General features: G+C 39.0%; 1 protein-coding gene across 6 annotated transcripts in view; it reads left to right on the top strand.

Annotated features, from left to right (window-relative positions):
• RBM39 (RNA binding motif protein 39) overlaps positions 1-16,094 on the top strand; it is a 30,121-nt gene extending 14,027 nt beyond the window's left edge. For 3 of the 6 annotated variants that reach the window (XM_057385853.1, XM_057385851.1, XM_057385854.1), the window contains 12 exons: positions 22-75; positions 1,293-1,410; positions 2,023-2,175; positions 2,713-2,850; positions 4,337-4,402; positions 5,382-5,586; positions 5,810-5,887; positions 10,759-10,791; positions 11,785-11,860; positions 12,016-12,121; positions 14,922-15,000; positions 15,086-16,094. In XM_057385853.1, the coding sequence (XP_057241836.1) occupies positions 22-75; positions 1,293-1,410; positions 2,023-2,175; positions 2,713-2,850; positions 4,337-4,402; positions 5,382-5,586; positions 5,810-5,887; positions 10,759-10,791; positions 11,785-11,860; positions 12,016-12,121; positions 14,922-15,000; positions 15,086-15,186 (1,207 nt within the window). In that variant the 3' untranslated portion in view covers positions 15,187-16,094. Of the gene's footprint in view, positions 1-21; positions 76-1,292; positions 1,411-2,022; positions 2,176-2,712; positions 2,851-4,336; positions 4,403-5,381; positions 5,587-5,809; positions 5,888-7,372; positions 7,554-10,758; positions 10,792-11,784; positions 11,861-12,015; positions 12,122-14,921; positions 15,001-15,085 lie in introns of those variants that run through there. The other 3 variants (XM_057385852.1, XR_008966593.1, XR_008966592.1) reach the window with 3 other exon arrangements.
• Positions 16,095-16,166: the final 72 nt, after the last annotated feature.

Below are 16,166 nucleotides of genomic sequence, written 5' to 3'. Positions count from 1 at the left end.
CTTATTGATCTTTCTTTTTAGCAGACGTCGCTCCAGAAGCAAAAGTCCTTTCAGAAAAGACAAAAGCCCTGTTAGGTATGACTTTTCATATATGTTTGGGTCTGTTTCTTTTTGCCCAGTTGGAGTTGGAAAAGTGGTGAAATAATGTGTGACTGCTTCCTCATCTTGTTTGGTTTTTTGTGTTTCTGTATTCTCAGTCTTTTCCCCATTAATTGTGATGTCAATAGTTTTTCTGCTAAATTGTACTTAATAATCTAGAGTGTGGAATGGAAAAGTACAAATGCTTCTATTGCTCTTCAGTATTCATGCTATTTGTAGAGAAGCTATATACCTCTGCAGTCCAGGAGCTGCTTATCCATTCATAGGCTTCTCGTTTAAGGGAGTAGGATTTAGATAGCTTCTAATGAGATTATTCTCTAACATTAATTCAGTTAAATTTAACCAATGACTGGCAAACCCTTACTGAGATAATTCAGCATAAGTTTTTCTTGTGTTTTTTCACTGTTTAATGTCTATGTAATTATATTAATAAAAATACATACTACATGGCTGGAAACTCAATCCAGGATCCACCATGCTAATTCTTGTGTAACTTGTACTTGAGTGAAGTTAGATTTATTTAGATTTGAAGCTTTAATGCATTAAAAGTGATGCATCAAATTTCAGCTAATGGTTCAGTATTGAAATTAAATTATTCTAGGTCTTGATGTGTCAAGGATGAAAGTAATTATTCACTGTATTTTTTTGTGTGTTAACAAGCTGAAAATATGAGGATTGGGAGTTCTGTTTACATGGACGTTTGTATTGTTCTATGCAGTGGCTGTAGTGACTCTAAAGTGACTGGGTATATGAGTTGGCAAAGCCTAGCCACACTACTTGTCCGAGAGTTTGGCCAGCTGRTCTGTGCTAGTTCACCCTGTTCACCTTTGTGTTGTTGTCCTTTCATCTTTTTGACCACAAGCTCCATAGTGGTACRTGGTACCTGGTACCAGTTCTGGACAGCAGCAAAATGGTACCTCTGCTTAGTTTGGGCTTCTGTAAATAAAATAGAATTTTCCAGGCTTATTTAATGTTCACAGTTGAAATGAGTATTCAGCCACATTTTAAAAGTAAATAATGTTATAATATTTGGTGTTCCATTCAGTTCTAAACTCTGCCTTTTTTTTTAAATATAGCAAGCATATTTTTTCCCATCAGACTGTGAAGTACTGCTTATTTAGTGTTTARGGGGTGGTCCAGAGAGGAGTTTTCTTTGTTCAGTTTATTTTTTAACTGGACTTTACTCTTTTCAGAGAACCTATTGATAATCTTACCCCTGAAGAGAGGGATGCTCGAACAGTGTTTTGCATGCAGTTGGCTGCAAGAATTCGACCAAGAGACCTGGAAGAATTTTTCTCTACAGTAGGCAAGGTAATTCATAGAGAAGTTMAAGTGATTCTGAATACTGCCTCAAGCTATCCAACATGCATACAGGATTGGTATTTTTCATGATTGTAAGCATGTGGCTTTCTGGAGCTTCCTATACCTGTACATAGGCAGATAATTGATGACCTAAGCTTTGACCATGAAAATGTGGTTTCTCAGTAGTTTGTTGTTCATGTGATGTGAGGCAAAACATCTTGTTGTAATTCTGACTCAAAYAACTTCATTTTTCATGTTTTCAGATGGTTTGTCACTTACAGTATAATTTGGAAATTCCTGTAACTTCTAAGTTGGAAAAGCTTAATTTGTTCTATCAGCTGTAAGCTTCTGGTGTAGAGCATTAGRGTGCTGCAAGTTGTGTCACATACTTGACTTCAAACAGCAGCTTCAATGCTAGCTTGCCTCTGGGATATGTTTGTTTAAAAAAGGTGTATGTTGCTGTAGATTTTCAGCATGCTTACAAAGTCTTTGGCTTGGGAAATAATTCTCATTATTAATGCCTGTCTGAGAAATAGGCTGCATTATTTTTTTTTCCTTTATCTCTAATAAAAGTATTTTATCTCTAATAAAAGTATTTCTGTCTCTATTCTTGCCTTTCAGGTTCGTGATGTACGAATGATTTCAGATAGAAATTCCAGACGTTCAAAGGGAATTGCTTATGTTGAATTTGTTGATGTTAGTTCAGTGCCTCTGGCAATAGGACTGACTGGACAGAGAGTCCTGGGTGTACCAATCATAGTACAGGCGTCACAGGTAAGGAATTGTAAACCTCATTTTTGTTCATGCTGAGTTACACCACTTGTATCTTGACGAGAAACATAATGTTTGAAAATTTGGTTACTGCTGAATGTTTGGAAAACCTTAACAAGGATGGTTATTTAAGCTAGTTATAAATGCACTTGTTTTTCCCATGGATAATAGGCAAATTGAAGTGATTCAAAGTTTTATAAAGGTATTAGGAATATACACATCTTAAGCAAGTAAGAGTCAAGAAATTGTTAATAGTGTCACAAAATTGAAAAACATGTTGTGTAATCTTTCCAGAGTAATTTACTAGGTAGAAGCCTGGATTCTGCATAAAGTTGTTCCATTTGAAGGCTTTCTCTGTACTTGGTCATGGTTTTGGGTTTCACAGCTCTTAAGTTCAAGTCTGATGAATGGACTGCAGATCATACAACAGCTTCTGTTTGTTTAATGAATCTTCTGGTTTTGATCTGATAGTTAGCTACTGCTTATGTTAGGAATTTTTATTAATTTCTTATGGAAGGTGAATTTTTCTTTTCTCCTTAGGCAGAGAAAAACAGAGCAGCAGCAATGGCAAATAATCTTCAGAAGGGCAGTGCTGGTCCCATGAGGCTCTATGTGGGATCATTGCACTTCAACATAACTGAAGATATGCTTCGAGGAATCTTTGAGCCATTTGGCAGGGTAAGCTTTCATTTGGTATGTTGCTTTATTTGAAAAACCTAACTTAGTTGTAAAGCACTGGCAGCTTCTAGAAATAATTCAGCTTCATACTCACAAAAACATTTGTTCCTTTCTTGCACTGCTGTGCCCATGCCTCCACAGGCCTTAGGTATGTGGGTAGTGTTGGAGAGCAGATGAGAACTTGAATTTGTGATGAGTTTGAATGTCAGGTCTTAGAAAGCTCTGAATTCAATGAAACATGAAAGTAAGGAACATGGGGGGAAAACCCAAAACCAAATTCCCTATGTTGTGTCCTGCTCTGGCAACTTGTAATATCTGTCCCTTTCACAATTATGAATAGAAGCTCAATTTCACAGGTTAAAGCACAAAACACAGAACTGGGGCTGAGGGGTCTAAGAATAATACTATCTAGCATCTGTTTCTGAGGACTTTTTGCTGCAGTTTTGCTGATGTTAAGTCCATGAGCTAGCGATGTGTACTTGACAGCTCTGACTCAGGCCTATTCTTGCTCCTGAGCATTGGGCAGCAGTTTGCAGCACATCAATAAGTTTATGAGAAGTGAGCAGATAATCTCAAGTTTCCAGTGCGGTTACGAGACGTGTTAGCCCTACTGTACTATGATACTGGGATATATATCATAGGTGAAAAGTTTAATGCTCAATATGTTTCTTAATGGGGAAAAAGGAGTCTGTTCATGTTTGAGATTTTTGCATACTGTGCTTGGATATGAACTCTGCCTCATACATACAGTAGCAGTGCTTTTCACATGCTTTGTTCAAACTCAGTATGTGTATCACTTTAAATCTCCTGTGCAGAACCCTGGAAAATTGCTGCAGTTTATTAAATTTTAATCCATGTGGCTGCTATTCTTGTGGTTTGTGGGTTTTTTTCCCCCCTCAATGTCTGGCAGTAGGATTAAGATAGTTTAGGAGGCTTGTATGGAGAGCTGTGAAGATCTTTCCTTCTTATTCTGTATATTGTAGCCCTTCCCCATGCTACTTTATGGCTATTGGATAACTCAGCAATGTGTTTTAAATTCAGTAACTGTAAACTTCTAGGAGTTCCCATATGCCAATAGTTACTAAAATATACTGCTTTTTCTTGGCCCTCGTCAGAGTCATGCAAGCTTCTTTTCATTGCTTGTARAAGAGTTGTTTAGCATATGAGGTGCCATGACCAGTGTGTTTCGGTCAGGATCTGATCATGTCTCCATGTTCATTGTCTGCTATAATTCTTCATCAGGATCAAGCTGCTGCCAGTAGCTGAGCTCAGGACGTTTATGTTTATCTGCTTCTGTCTTATTATCCAAGTACCTACCTACACTGTACACTGCAGAAATGAGGAAGGAATGAGATTTAAAAAATGAAAATGGTAGTTCCACATTCATGTATTTGACAGTGCTATTTTCATGTTGTGTTCTGGTATCTTGGGTATCTTGGTATCAGACAAAATGTCTAATAACAAATAACTTTATTCTTATCTTTAGATTGAAAGTATTCAGCTCATGATGGACAGTGAAACTGGACGCTCAAAAGGATATGGATTCATTACGGTATGACTAGAATTGCCAGCTTCTTTAGGCACCTTCTGAGTGTAACCTTCCCATGTACGAGAATATCTCTATATATAATCTTGCTTTGTATATCCATGTCTGTGTAGTAGGAACCTAAATAAGCTATGTATGTGTAGTAGCTACTGAATTGCTACATTATATCTCTTTGTCATTCTAGAAGTGTTACCTTGCAGGATGCAGCACTAGGCTTTTTTTTTTCATTTCTGCTAGTTGTCTGGGTATTGTGAATGAACAATGAATGTGTTTAGATGGGAATAGTTTCCTTTGTAGTCAGTGCCTGCACAAGCAAATGTTACCTACTGCAGGCAAAGACATTGGTAAAGACTGATGTTGTTTGTAGCTGAAAATAAATGAATTCGAGCTTTTTAGGGGCARTATAATTTTTAGGGGCTGAAATTTTCAGTTGAAAACATCTTTCCTCTTTACCCTCAGGTACACAGTTTTGTGAACTTGAGTTTCTTGACTGACCTGGCAATAGGTCATGGGGAAAAAAGTCTCAGCTGAGACCTCTGGCATGTAAACACAAATGAAACCAAACTTACTATATAGCTCATACTTGAATGGTAACAATAATAAAATGTTTGTGTGTTTATTTTGATATTTCGCAGCATAAAGCAGAACATCTGTTAGGAATAACCAGTAAATGCCATGGCAGTTGTAAGGTTGCAAAGGAAGTGTGTGTCACTCTGAAAGAGAACTGCAGCCATGACTTGTGTTGATTTCAGTATCTAGATGCTGTAACTTCAACAATGTGCTAAAAAATATAATACCTTTGAGAAAGTAAATAACAAAATGGGTATGTTTAGTTTAAATGAAAAATACAGAGCACATTTATGTTAGCTTGTTGCTATTAACTTACAGTTTGTCCTGTTAGCCTAATTTCAGATATTACATACAATRGAAGTGTTGCTGAATCCTGTAGGCAATATTACTGAATTTGTGTTATTCCAATCTACAGTTCTCAGACTCTGAGTGTGCCAAAAAGGCCCTGGAACAACTCAATGGATTTGAGCTGGCTGGGAGGCCAATGAAAGTTGGGCACGTAACTGAGCGTACTGATGCTTCCAGTGCTAGCTCATTTTTGGACAGTGATGAGTTGGAACGGACTGGAATTGACTTGGGAACAACTGGTCGCCTTCAGTTGATGGCAAGACTTGCAGAAGGTATGTGCAGTGTTGAATAGCAAATGTGTGAACATACAGAAGCTTGCAGAATTCAAATTAAAACATTCCACAGGACTGTTAGGATAAATGTATAAAACTTGAAACTTGTAAATGCGTGGTATTTTTAATCTTTTGACAACAGTAAGATTTCTGATACTTCCATTACTGCATCCCTAAGTGAGTGAAGGGGATTGCTACAAGGGCTCTCTGTGTTCTGTTTCAGGTACTGGTTTGCAGATTCCTCCAGCTGCACAGCAGGCTCTGCAGATGAGTGGATCTTTGGCCTTTGGAGCTGTGACAGGTAAGAAATGATGACTTTTTTTTTTTCCAATTACTTTATGCTTTATAAATTTGAGACAAGAGGTACCTAACTATGGTTTTTGATCTTTTTAAATGAGAACACAGGTATTGCAGCATGTTTTACAAACTGTAAAACACTGCAAATCCATAAGCAAATGACTAGTGACMTTATATCACAATTTGGATGGGCGTGATTCACATTTTTGCAAATCTGTGTATTTTTGCAAATCTGTTATAGTTTTTCATCCAAAATCTCTATCTCTTTGCTATTCTTTGTACTAGTGGGGATTTGTGTGTTCTACTGTGGTGTAAGTGTTGACTGTAAAAAATGGCAGSCTCAGGACTGGAAGGGGATTGACCCCTCAGAAAAACTGGAGCTGCACAAGGGGCAGGGAAGTTATTAGTACTTTATGGGGGACACAACACTAAGCTGGTAGCAGTGTTTTTACAATGTGTGTCTTGGTGAGGAAAGACATTTTCTGTCAAGGAACATGTGTGTTGCTTGGATTTGGCTACAGTTGTATGTGTGTTCTGTAGGTGGGTATGCTGGAATGAGGCTGAGGGGTATGATTGCTGCTGCTTAGTTCATAGCTAGCCTGAAAAACAAACTAATCATGAGGTTTTCAGAACTAGAGCAGTGAGTAACTTCCTTGAAGGTTACTTTTTTGGTTACTTTTGATTAATACTAAGAAGAAAGGATATGAAACTGTCATAGCAGTAGATAGGACCTGAATGTCACCGATAACCCAATCCTGGAACATGTGGAAAGTGTCAGGAAAGTAGCAAAGAAAAGGTGATGTTGTGTTTGCCTCCAGCAGAGCTTGTGATGGAAATGATTCAGGCTTAATAAGATAGGCCTGAGTCATGTTACTGACAATCAGGTGCAGTCTTAAGAGAAGGAGCTGGCTAGTGACAGAAAAATGTTTGTTGTCTGTTTGAGAAGAATGAAAAAGATACAGCGGTGACGAAAAAGTGTGTATAATTCAGAAAGAGAAGGGAAGGTAACCACCACTGAAATTAGAGCAACATTAWTGCAGGTTGTAAAGTGGTGTGGCAGTCTTGTGTAGAAACACGTGTAGGCAATTAGAAATGAGAATGTTTTAAAAGAAACCAGTCCTATTCCTCTCCCTGCATTTGAAACAAACAAGGTCAAAAAAATCCAAGCTCACTAAATCAAAAACACGGCCAAAAATGTCTGACAAGGCTGAATGGTTCAGGTAGCATGGTATCGGCATGAGAGAACATGGCTGTGGAGAAATAAATAAAGAGGCTGAATACAGGTGTTTGAAGAAGATGCATGTTTAGCAACTGTAGAAATAAAGGTGGTAGGGGTAGCACTGTTTATTCCACTTGTATTGTACAAAAGGAATAATGCAAACACGTGCAAGTTAAGAAACTTTGGAAAAAGTTTTTTGGTGCCTAGAGTCATGAGCTATCCCCAAAGTGAGATTTGGTTATGGATTAAAGATCTCTTTACTCTTGTTAGAGAAAATTACTACCAGGAATTATGTCATTGTGGGAGACTTTAACTTCCCCGATACAGATTGGAGAAGAATTGCTAGTAATAATGGTGGGGCCCAGATATTCCTGGATGTGATATCCGACAAATTTCTTCATCAAACACTCACTGACTCATGAAGAGGGGATGCTATTTTAAACTCAATTTGGTAAGTAATGAAGATGTTACGGATGAGAATAGAAATGACCATTGACTTGAGGCATGATGAGTTGTACACATTTAAATAGAAGGATACACAAACAGGTCTTACTGATGGTTGAAGAAACAAGGCCGTTAAGTCATCTGGTCTGAGCAACTTGTGTGTTTGAACTGGCAGGATATGAAAGTTTCTTCTGTTTCACATTGCTAATGCTATGTTGGATCTGTATTCTACAGAAAGAAGAAAATGTCCTGTTAGTGTGGTCTCCACACTAAACCTGGGTGATCAGCTACCTCAAAAGAAATAAGGAATGAGCACACAGCCTATGACAAATAGGATAAAGGACTGCTAATAAAACAATATTTTTTGCTTGGGTAACAGATTAAAAGAAAATTGCCTACCAACAATTGAGTTAGGTGTTATAAAAGTCATGAAAGTAATAGATGAAGATTAACCAACTCTTGAAGAAAAAGAAATTAAATGGGACTCAGGTGAATGGAAAAAAACTCATGAGCTATTTCTATGTATTTCAATGCCTCAGTTTGTAGTGAGTACACTAGTCATGAAGTTTGGAATTTGAGAAAKGTAAGCTAGGACTATGTAGTTTGATAAAAAAAAAAGGAAATTATTTCCAAGGTAGAAACAAAACTAAAAGTAAGAAGCTAATGTGAGCAGTTYAGAGGAGTAAAACTGCTGTGAAATGAGTGAGGGAATAAATGTGTGAAATATGAGGTCTCCTATCCGGTATTGTTAATAAACATTTTAAGTCAGTGATACAGTATATAGCTGAAACATGTAACTCTAAATGACGTACATTTGAAGAAGAATGGGGCCTAGCCAGRTTCTGGTCCCATTACTGACTAAGCTTTGCTCGTTCCGCAGTCAGATAAAAGAAGGGTAAACTGGAGAATATTATGGAAGTATGGCATACTGTCAGAGAAACTGCATTCAAAGACCAGCAGTCTTTGATGAAACTGCCTTTCCTAGGCAGAGGAGGAGCAGTACAGAATTCTTGTTGCTGATCTTTGGACTCCTGTCACTAAACCAGAGAAGTGGGTAATATAGGAAGTACAGGGTGTGTCAAGAAGCTAGCTCAGAGAAAGAAGGATTTTTCTACAGATGAAAGCTGGAAAAGTTGGAGGCTGTTCTTAAACCAAAGTTCAGGTGTTGAGCTAGTCTTGTGTAGTATTTACATGAATGAAAATGTTCAGCAGTAGGAATGAGGTGAGTAGACGTGTAGGTGCTGATAACAGATTCTCAGGGTGTTGTGTRTTGTTCACCTCTTCAGGGTTGAATCAAATTCCAGACACATAATCTGGGAATTTACCAGTTCAAGAATGGCCAAGGAGGAGGAAAATACCTAAATACTAACATTGATCGGTGCCAGGATATGACTGGGCAGCATGATGTATTGTTAAAATGCCAGCTATGTCCCTAGAGGCAGCATGCCTGAGCATTTGAGGTATAATGTATACATCAATAAACACTTCTGATAATTCATGTTCAGGAGGGGGTCAATCAAACTAAAATAGGGAACRTAAGGAATTAGTTTTATGGGAGACCAGAGAATTTGGCTGTTATGCCTATGGAGTAAATTTCAGCAGGGAAAAGAATTTGAAGCTGAACAGTTGTATTCTCTGAATATAGGCTGATTGTTCAAAATTTCTTATCAAACATTCTTCTAATGCTTTGTGGGATAAAGCATTCCTTACTTGTGGGAGAAGCTATCTGGTTTATGGAAAGAATTGCAACAGTGTGCTGCAAAAGAGGAAAGTGCCCTGGACAGAATTTGCACTAGTGATAAGTGCAGGTTTACCATGTTTGGTGCAGGAATTCTGGAGCATTTGGCTGTAGAGCCCCAGGCTGACCCMCAGACAAGTTCAGCTGGACATGATGTTTACATAAAATTGGATTAGAGTTGCYGAGGAAAAAAATGTCTGTCCTCATGTAAATTTTGAGAGTTCAAAGATTTGCAGATTTTTTTAAAAGACTTTGTTTTCTCAAGGGTCTGAGTATTAATTAACTAGGTAGGTAGTTACTGCATGGTTTTGGCCATACCTGTTTCTGCAGAATACAGGCTAAGGCAGTCTTTGCTATTGTGATATTTCTCATTCTCTGGAGGTGAGGACTTTGTGTTCAGATCTGGCAGCTCGGCCTTCAGAGCTTGCTCCCTCCAGCTCTTGCTTTTGAGTGTAGTTCCAAGTATATGTTCTTTGCAAGGTACTTGGAAAGGYCCTTGAAAAAAACCTAGAGAAAAACATTTACTCCTGTTCATTCTTCAGTGTTGTGGAGGAGGTTTTATTAGAAAGGAAAAAAGTATGTTGATACCTGATGCCTTCAGGTATTTTCAGCTCAGGTTGGAAGCTTACTTGGTGTTAATCACTTTGCTGCTTGCTAAATTAAGGTGGTGGTTTGCTTCAGTCTTCTCACTAGTGTCTGTGTGTTAGAGTGAACCATTATTGGAGGGAGTTACGCTTACAGTTCTTGAATTCTGAAGTTCTGACATTCAAAAATGTCAGTCAAGTATTGAAGTTATGTGCTTGGAAATGGCTAGGAAGTCTGCATTTGTTCTCATCACTTTAAATTTGGACAGGTGTATGTTAAACAAGTAAGTGATGATGTTGTCAAACAAGTAAATAATTTTCTAGGCAAATTATAGTTCTGAACATTTGAAAACATTTTGAATTTGAAAAATACCAAAGTTACTTGTATCATTGTGCCATCTATATGAAAAGATGAAGTATTGCCTTATTCTAGTTCAAGTGAGATTTGATAACTGCTTTATGAATGTCAGGTTTGGATAGCTGTGTGTTAACCTGCTTTCTAGGAGTGAAGATGTCAAACCTCTAATGCCTGTCACAATTGCTGTAGTTATTTTCTTATGGAATAAAACATGTCTTGTRAAGCGTTCAATCACAGCAAACCAAGGTGGGAGTGATACACTGAATTAAAGGACATGGTCATGTCTGTCTTTTAAAGTATTGTTTTTCTTTGAAATTTTTTGTGGTCGTGGAATCCATCAGATACASAATATTCCAATAGAGAAGCTTAAAGTAGTGAAACTGCTCACAGCTAGAGAGGAACTGTGAGACTGGGTTGAGATACTGGAATAAGCTCTTGACCACTGAAATACAAGCTGAACAGCTTGGCTGGCAGGTGATGATACAATGATGCTAGCAAGCATACTAATTTACTTCTCTGTATTTTTCTTTAGATTTACAAACAAGACTGTCTCAGCAGAATGAAGGTAAACTAGCATTTGATATGATGTGTAATTAGTAAGTTTTATTGCAGGTGTCTGTAGGTGAAATGCTTCTGGTATAGGGTTTGCTCATACCTGAGAAATTGCATCCTGTTAGTTATCTTTGGGGAATCGTGCTGTGGTTGATTTCATGACTGAAAATTCTTCATAGCATTTTCTCCAGTAACGCTCCCCACCCATGTGTTAGTCCAAGCAAATGTGTGGACTGGTGTTTGTGGTTGGGTAGGAGTATTATCCCTTCCGTAAAGGGGTCATTTAAGAATCAGGAGTTTGGGGTTACTGTCACTGAGTTACTTATTGTCTGACTGTACTGCCCTTAATGTCTGAAGTATATGGGGAAGGGGGMTGTTTTTGCAGTTCCAGAAGCCTGGAGCCTATGGAAGGGCAGCCTGTTGGGCAGTGTTTTAATACAATGTGCTGGGATGATAACCAGCAGTAAATGACAAGTAATAATTTTATGGTTGTAGGGAAAGMGCAATTTCATCCTACAGTCTGCATTTTCAAGGGGTGAAAGTGCAGGTATACTTTTGAAGTATAATTCAACATGCTTCAAACAGGTTTTAAGATGCCCTAAGGTGTCTGTCTTTTGCTCTGCAGTCAGCTGGGGTAGTGCCCTGTTCAGAGCTGCTGCTGGGCTTCCCTGAGGAGCAAAACATTAAACGTGTTGCTGACATACGACTCAGGCAGACATTTTAGATGCAAATGAAGATGCATGCCTTTTAATGTTTAAATGGAAAATCTGCCAAAGTGAATGTACATGATTATATTTTCACTTTTCAGTTTCAACTGTGATTCATAATGTGCTGGTGTTTGTATWAATCACTTAAAATGTATCTATCATCAGTAGTGTTTAGTTCTRAGTTTTGCTTTACTGCCTTCAATTTCTGTTTAATCAGAATTGTGCTAAATAAATTAGAGCCATACATAGTGGGTTTTAGATATGCTAAGATATGCTAATTTTCTTTTCCATTACAACAGTTCTGGCTGCAGCTGCTTCTGTACCACCACTTGCAACACAGTGCTTCCAGCTTTCCAACATGTTTAATCCTCAAACGTAAGTGATTTATAAGTAAGTAAGTCWGTTTGGCATTTGTCAATGACTTTTGACATGTAAGAAAGAAATCAGAACATTGCAGAGGTGTTTAATGGGTTTTGGGGGTGGATTTTGTCAAGTGATATCTCTGTCCTGTTTTTCCTTTCCCTGTACAGTGAAGAAGAAGCTGGCTGGGACACAGAAATTAAAGATGATGTGATTGAAGAATGTAACAAACATGGAGGAGTTATCCATATCTATGTTGACAAAAACTCAGCTCAGGTATGCCTGGTTCCAAAGGGGACACTGATTAGATGTTTTAAGTTCTGTTGCTCTCTTTTGTCTAGGGGGAGCATTACAAATATAGGGTTGTTTTCCTAAACTGAACATARATTTCTTGAAGTTACTTGAAGTTTGTGCAGAATTTATGTGGTTCCCTCCTRTTGTGAATCACGGTGTGTAATTTGGATGTGGGTATTAGCAGCTTTCTGGTTCTGCTCTTGCAGGTTTACATAGCTTAAGTTCTCGTAGAAGAGTAGTAACCAGTTCAGGCATTTGGCTTTTCCCTTAAGCTGTGCCTGTCCCACAAGCCGGGACTTGCAGTTTCCTCTTTCTAGAGCAGAGGCTTCAGCAGAAAGGGCCCTTGCTCCGAGAGAATTAAGTGTGCAGATAATTGTGTGCCTCATCCCATGTGTCAGAACAGTTGTGGTCTCTTGTGACATTAAGGCCTTGCAGTGGGCAGTCTGCGGGCCTGAAGTTMGAGCAGGGAAGAGAAAGACTGCTCTTGCAGACTGAATTCCAGGTTTATACCTGTATGTTAAACAGGTGAATGTATTTTTCTTCTGACTTCGTGTTTATGTAATCCCCAGTCTGGTAAGTCTCTGTATTTCATCTCTTAGAATGTGTAAACTCTGAAAGGTCTGTAAATAGATTAACCATCTTGAACCCTTTTTTAAAAGAATTCACAGCCCAAACAGAAGTTTTTCAGATTCAAAAATCTGAAACCTCAGCTTGTCCTTCCCATGCGGGGGGGGGGAAGGGGGGGGAGGCGTTTTGGGGAATGCTCGGTTCTTGTGGAATCCAGGTTGTGAGCTTGCATATTGAGTGAAACATATGTGGTTGAGGTTTCACAGGTTAATTTCTATCCATCAGACCCTGCAAGTGACCTTTTCCATGCTGTGGTGCAAGGCTGAAACATAGTTCCTGTTGGGGTGCCTAGGTGGGGTGGTTCTGCCCTAATAATGCACTTGGCAGTCACCAACCATCACAGTCTTGTGCAGCTGGCCCAGTGTCACCTGAAACCCTTGTTTATAGAGAACTTAGAAGCTTCAATCTAGCACATAAAACAACATGCCACCTTCCCTGCCATCTTGTAATTTTTCAAGATCACAGCTGTGATCTTGGACTGTTGGACTGATGAGAGGCAGAAGCATTGGCCCACAAGTGTCTTCATTGTTATGTCTTAGAGAAAACAAAGTGTTCTGTGACAGAAAAAAATCCAGCCATCAACCCAGAGCACTTTCTGCTCCCAAAAAAACCCCAAAAACAAAACACAAATCACCACACAACCCCAAAAAAACCACCATCCTTAAAACCTCWCAGCCCACAAGATACTTTGCCTAGGTTCTGAATACATGGAGCTGCAAATTCTGTTTCATATTAGCAGGTGGATTCAAAAGAAGAAACTACAAGCTACTATGTAATGAGTTAATGTTTCATTGAAAATTAAATGTTTCATCATAGTAGGCACAGCAATGACCCAGATACAAAATACCCACTGATACAGTTTCCATTGTATCACTTTGTTTTCCAGGCTTAGATTTTCTGGGCATGTTCAGGACTCTGTACCAGGCAGACTTCCATCCTGAGGGCTGTCGGGGTCGGCCATGTGGGTGTGATTTGTTCTGGGTGAAACAGTCCTAGTTAAGTGTGTGGCTTATGTACCAAAACCTATCTGTGCTGGTGGGTGTTAAGGAAAAGCACAGGTTTGTTGCCACACCTCATTTGGGCAATTAAGTACTTTGGGTACCTTYGCAGGGGGAGGTTGAGAGCAGGGCTGTGTGTGTTAATTGATTGCTTAGTGCCTTAAAYATCAGCCCCTAAGCTCAGGTTCACCCCATGAGAAGGTCATGAGCTAGATTGCAGTGGGAAGAGTTAATACAAGCTGACTGAAGCTGCCAAAGGGAGAAATGGAGTCTGTTTCTTAATATACTATTTTCCTGAAAAATCTGTTTCAGCTAGAATTGATCTGTTGGGGTATTACTGATGGTCTGTTCCTAAACAGGCAGCCAGAAAAATGCCTATGCATTACTGTGGGCATCTGTGCATCTTGGAGTTGTTGGATGTGACTATTGCAGGTSTCTGGATTAGAGGGAGGCACAGCGCTTGATCTGCAATGGGAAACTCCAGATGTCCCTGGTGAAGTTCAAAGATCAGTCTATCATTCACCTTGGGAACCTTCTCAGGCTCTTCCTTCCCTGCGGGGGTGGGATTTTTCCTTTGCCTCAGTTCTTGTTCAAGTAAAGACAGATATGCTGAAGTTCATGTTGGARAATTTTTATGGTATCAGTCTCCCTTCAAGCTGCTGCATGTCCTTCCCATGTGGATGGAATGGGGAATGCTTGGTCTTTGTGGAATCSAGGTTGTGAGCTTGCATATTGAGTGAAGCATATGTGGTTGAGTTTAGTGACTTACAGATCTTGATGGCTGGGCTGCCATGGGGGCAGCCAGACCCCTTGTGCTCTTACCTTTCACATAGTGATTGGGAACTTTTTAGATTCCCCTCTCTGAAAAATTCTCAGAAGCTGATCAGCCATCCATGGCTTAATGATTGCAGATCAAGTGCATGCTTAGGCTGTCTTGCAAAATCCTATTTAGAAAAATTGAATGCTGCAATAACTGCCACAGTAGGGTAGTGCCTGCCAGTACCAATGTCCCCTTCTCTCATGTTCATTCTGTGTTGTTGATTGATGTCAGTGGGTGCTGGTGGAGTGGGTGTGCTTCTCTCACAGCCAGGCCCAGAGGGCGGGTGAGGAGCAGTGATGGGGTGACTCCTCACAGGCTGCACTGTTCTGTCTTGCAGGGCAATGTGTACGTCAAATGTCCCTCGATTGCTGCTGCCATTGCGGCTGTCAATGCATTGCATGGGAGATGGTTTGCAGGTGAGTGTTCCATGTACACATCTACATTTAGTCATCCATTACAGAAATGACCAGATACTGATTTTTTTTTTTTCTTCTTGATTAGGTAAAATGATTACAGCAGCRTATGTACCTCTTCCAACATACCACAGCCTCTTCCCAGACTCAATGACTGCAACCCAACTACTGGTTCCTGTTCGACGATGAATATTAATTTAGTCAGTTTTGTACATAGGTATTTTTTGGAGGAAGATTGAGTTATCTTTTATTTAGATAAAACTAAAGGAAAGGATTTAATGTCATTTTGTGTACACTTCCTGCTATCTTTAAAATAAAATGAAGTAAGCAGAAATGCAGTGTGTTCATTCTCCCTAACTAGCATTTCCACTGTATACAAAGCTGTTGACTTCTTGTTCTGCCTTGTAATTCTTGTACATTGACTAAGGTGATCCGTAGGAACTGAGAAGTAGCTCATAGATAACAAGTTCTTTGTAAAAGGCGGATGAGACATAATGAATTTTTAATGTTTCATGAGCCTTTCTTTTAATGCAGCAAAGATACTGTACATTTCACTAAATGTGGGTGATCTGCTCAAGGGTAGTATCAGAGAGAGACTGGATGAAGGGACATATTTAGTGTTTTGTATAAATGAAAAATCAAAWGGCTACTGAATGCTGATTGCAGACAGCTACTCAGCTTGCTTTGTGCTGGATAATTGATTAGAAAAGAAGGATTGAAGGGTTTTATTTCTTGATGGTTACTTTTGATTATTGTATCTGTAAAAGTTTCTTTGTAAATACTGTGAGGTGTGTCTAAGTTTCCAAACAAAACATCTCTGCATTTCCGGATGAGTTTCCAAGTGTGCAGTGGGGCAGAGCTGAAGGATTTCAGTCAAGTCTGAAAATGGGTAGGAAATACAGAAACATGTTTTGTTCTGGTTGCATATAATCTTTGCTCTTTTTAAGCTCTGTGAGCTCTGAAATATATTTTTGGGTTACTTCAGTGTGTTTGACAAGACAGCTTGATATTTCTATCAAAGACTTTCATATTGCAACAATCTTTGTAAGAACCACTCAAATAAAATTCTCTTAAAAAGGCCTTCAAGAAGCTTTATTTCTCTGCTTTCCCAATGTGATTTAAGCAGTGTGTGCTTGGGTCTGGAGGTGAGTGATAGATGCTGTGCAATG

Source organism: Malurus melanocephalus, unplaced genomic scaffold (genome assembly GCF_030028575.1).
Source record: "Malurus melanocephalus ecotype Western Australia unplaced genomic scaffold, MMel_1.1 scaffold_881, whole genome shotgun sequence".
NCBI classification, from domain to species: domain Eukaryota; kingdom Metazoa; phylum Chordata; class Aves; order Passeriformes; family Maluridae; genus Malurus; species Malurus melanocephalus.
The sequence above is the reverse complement of the archived record's forward strand: the minus strand, read 5'-3'. Positions and strand labels throughout refer to the sequence as shown.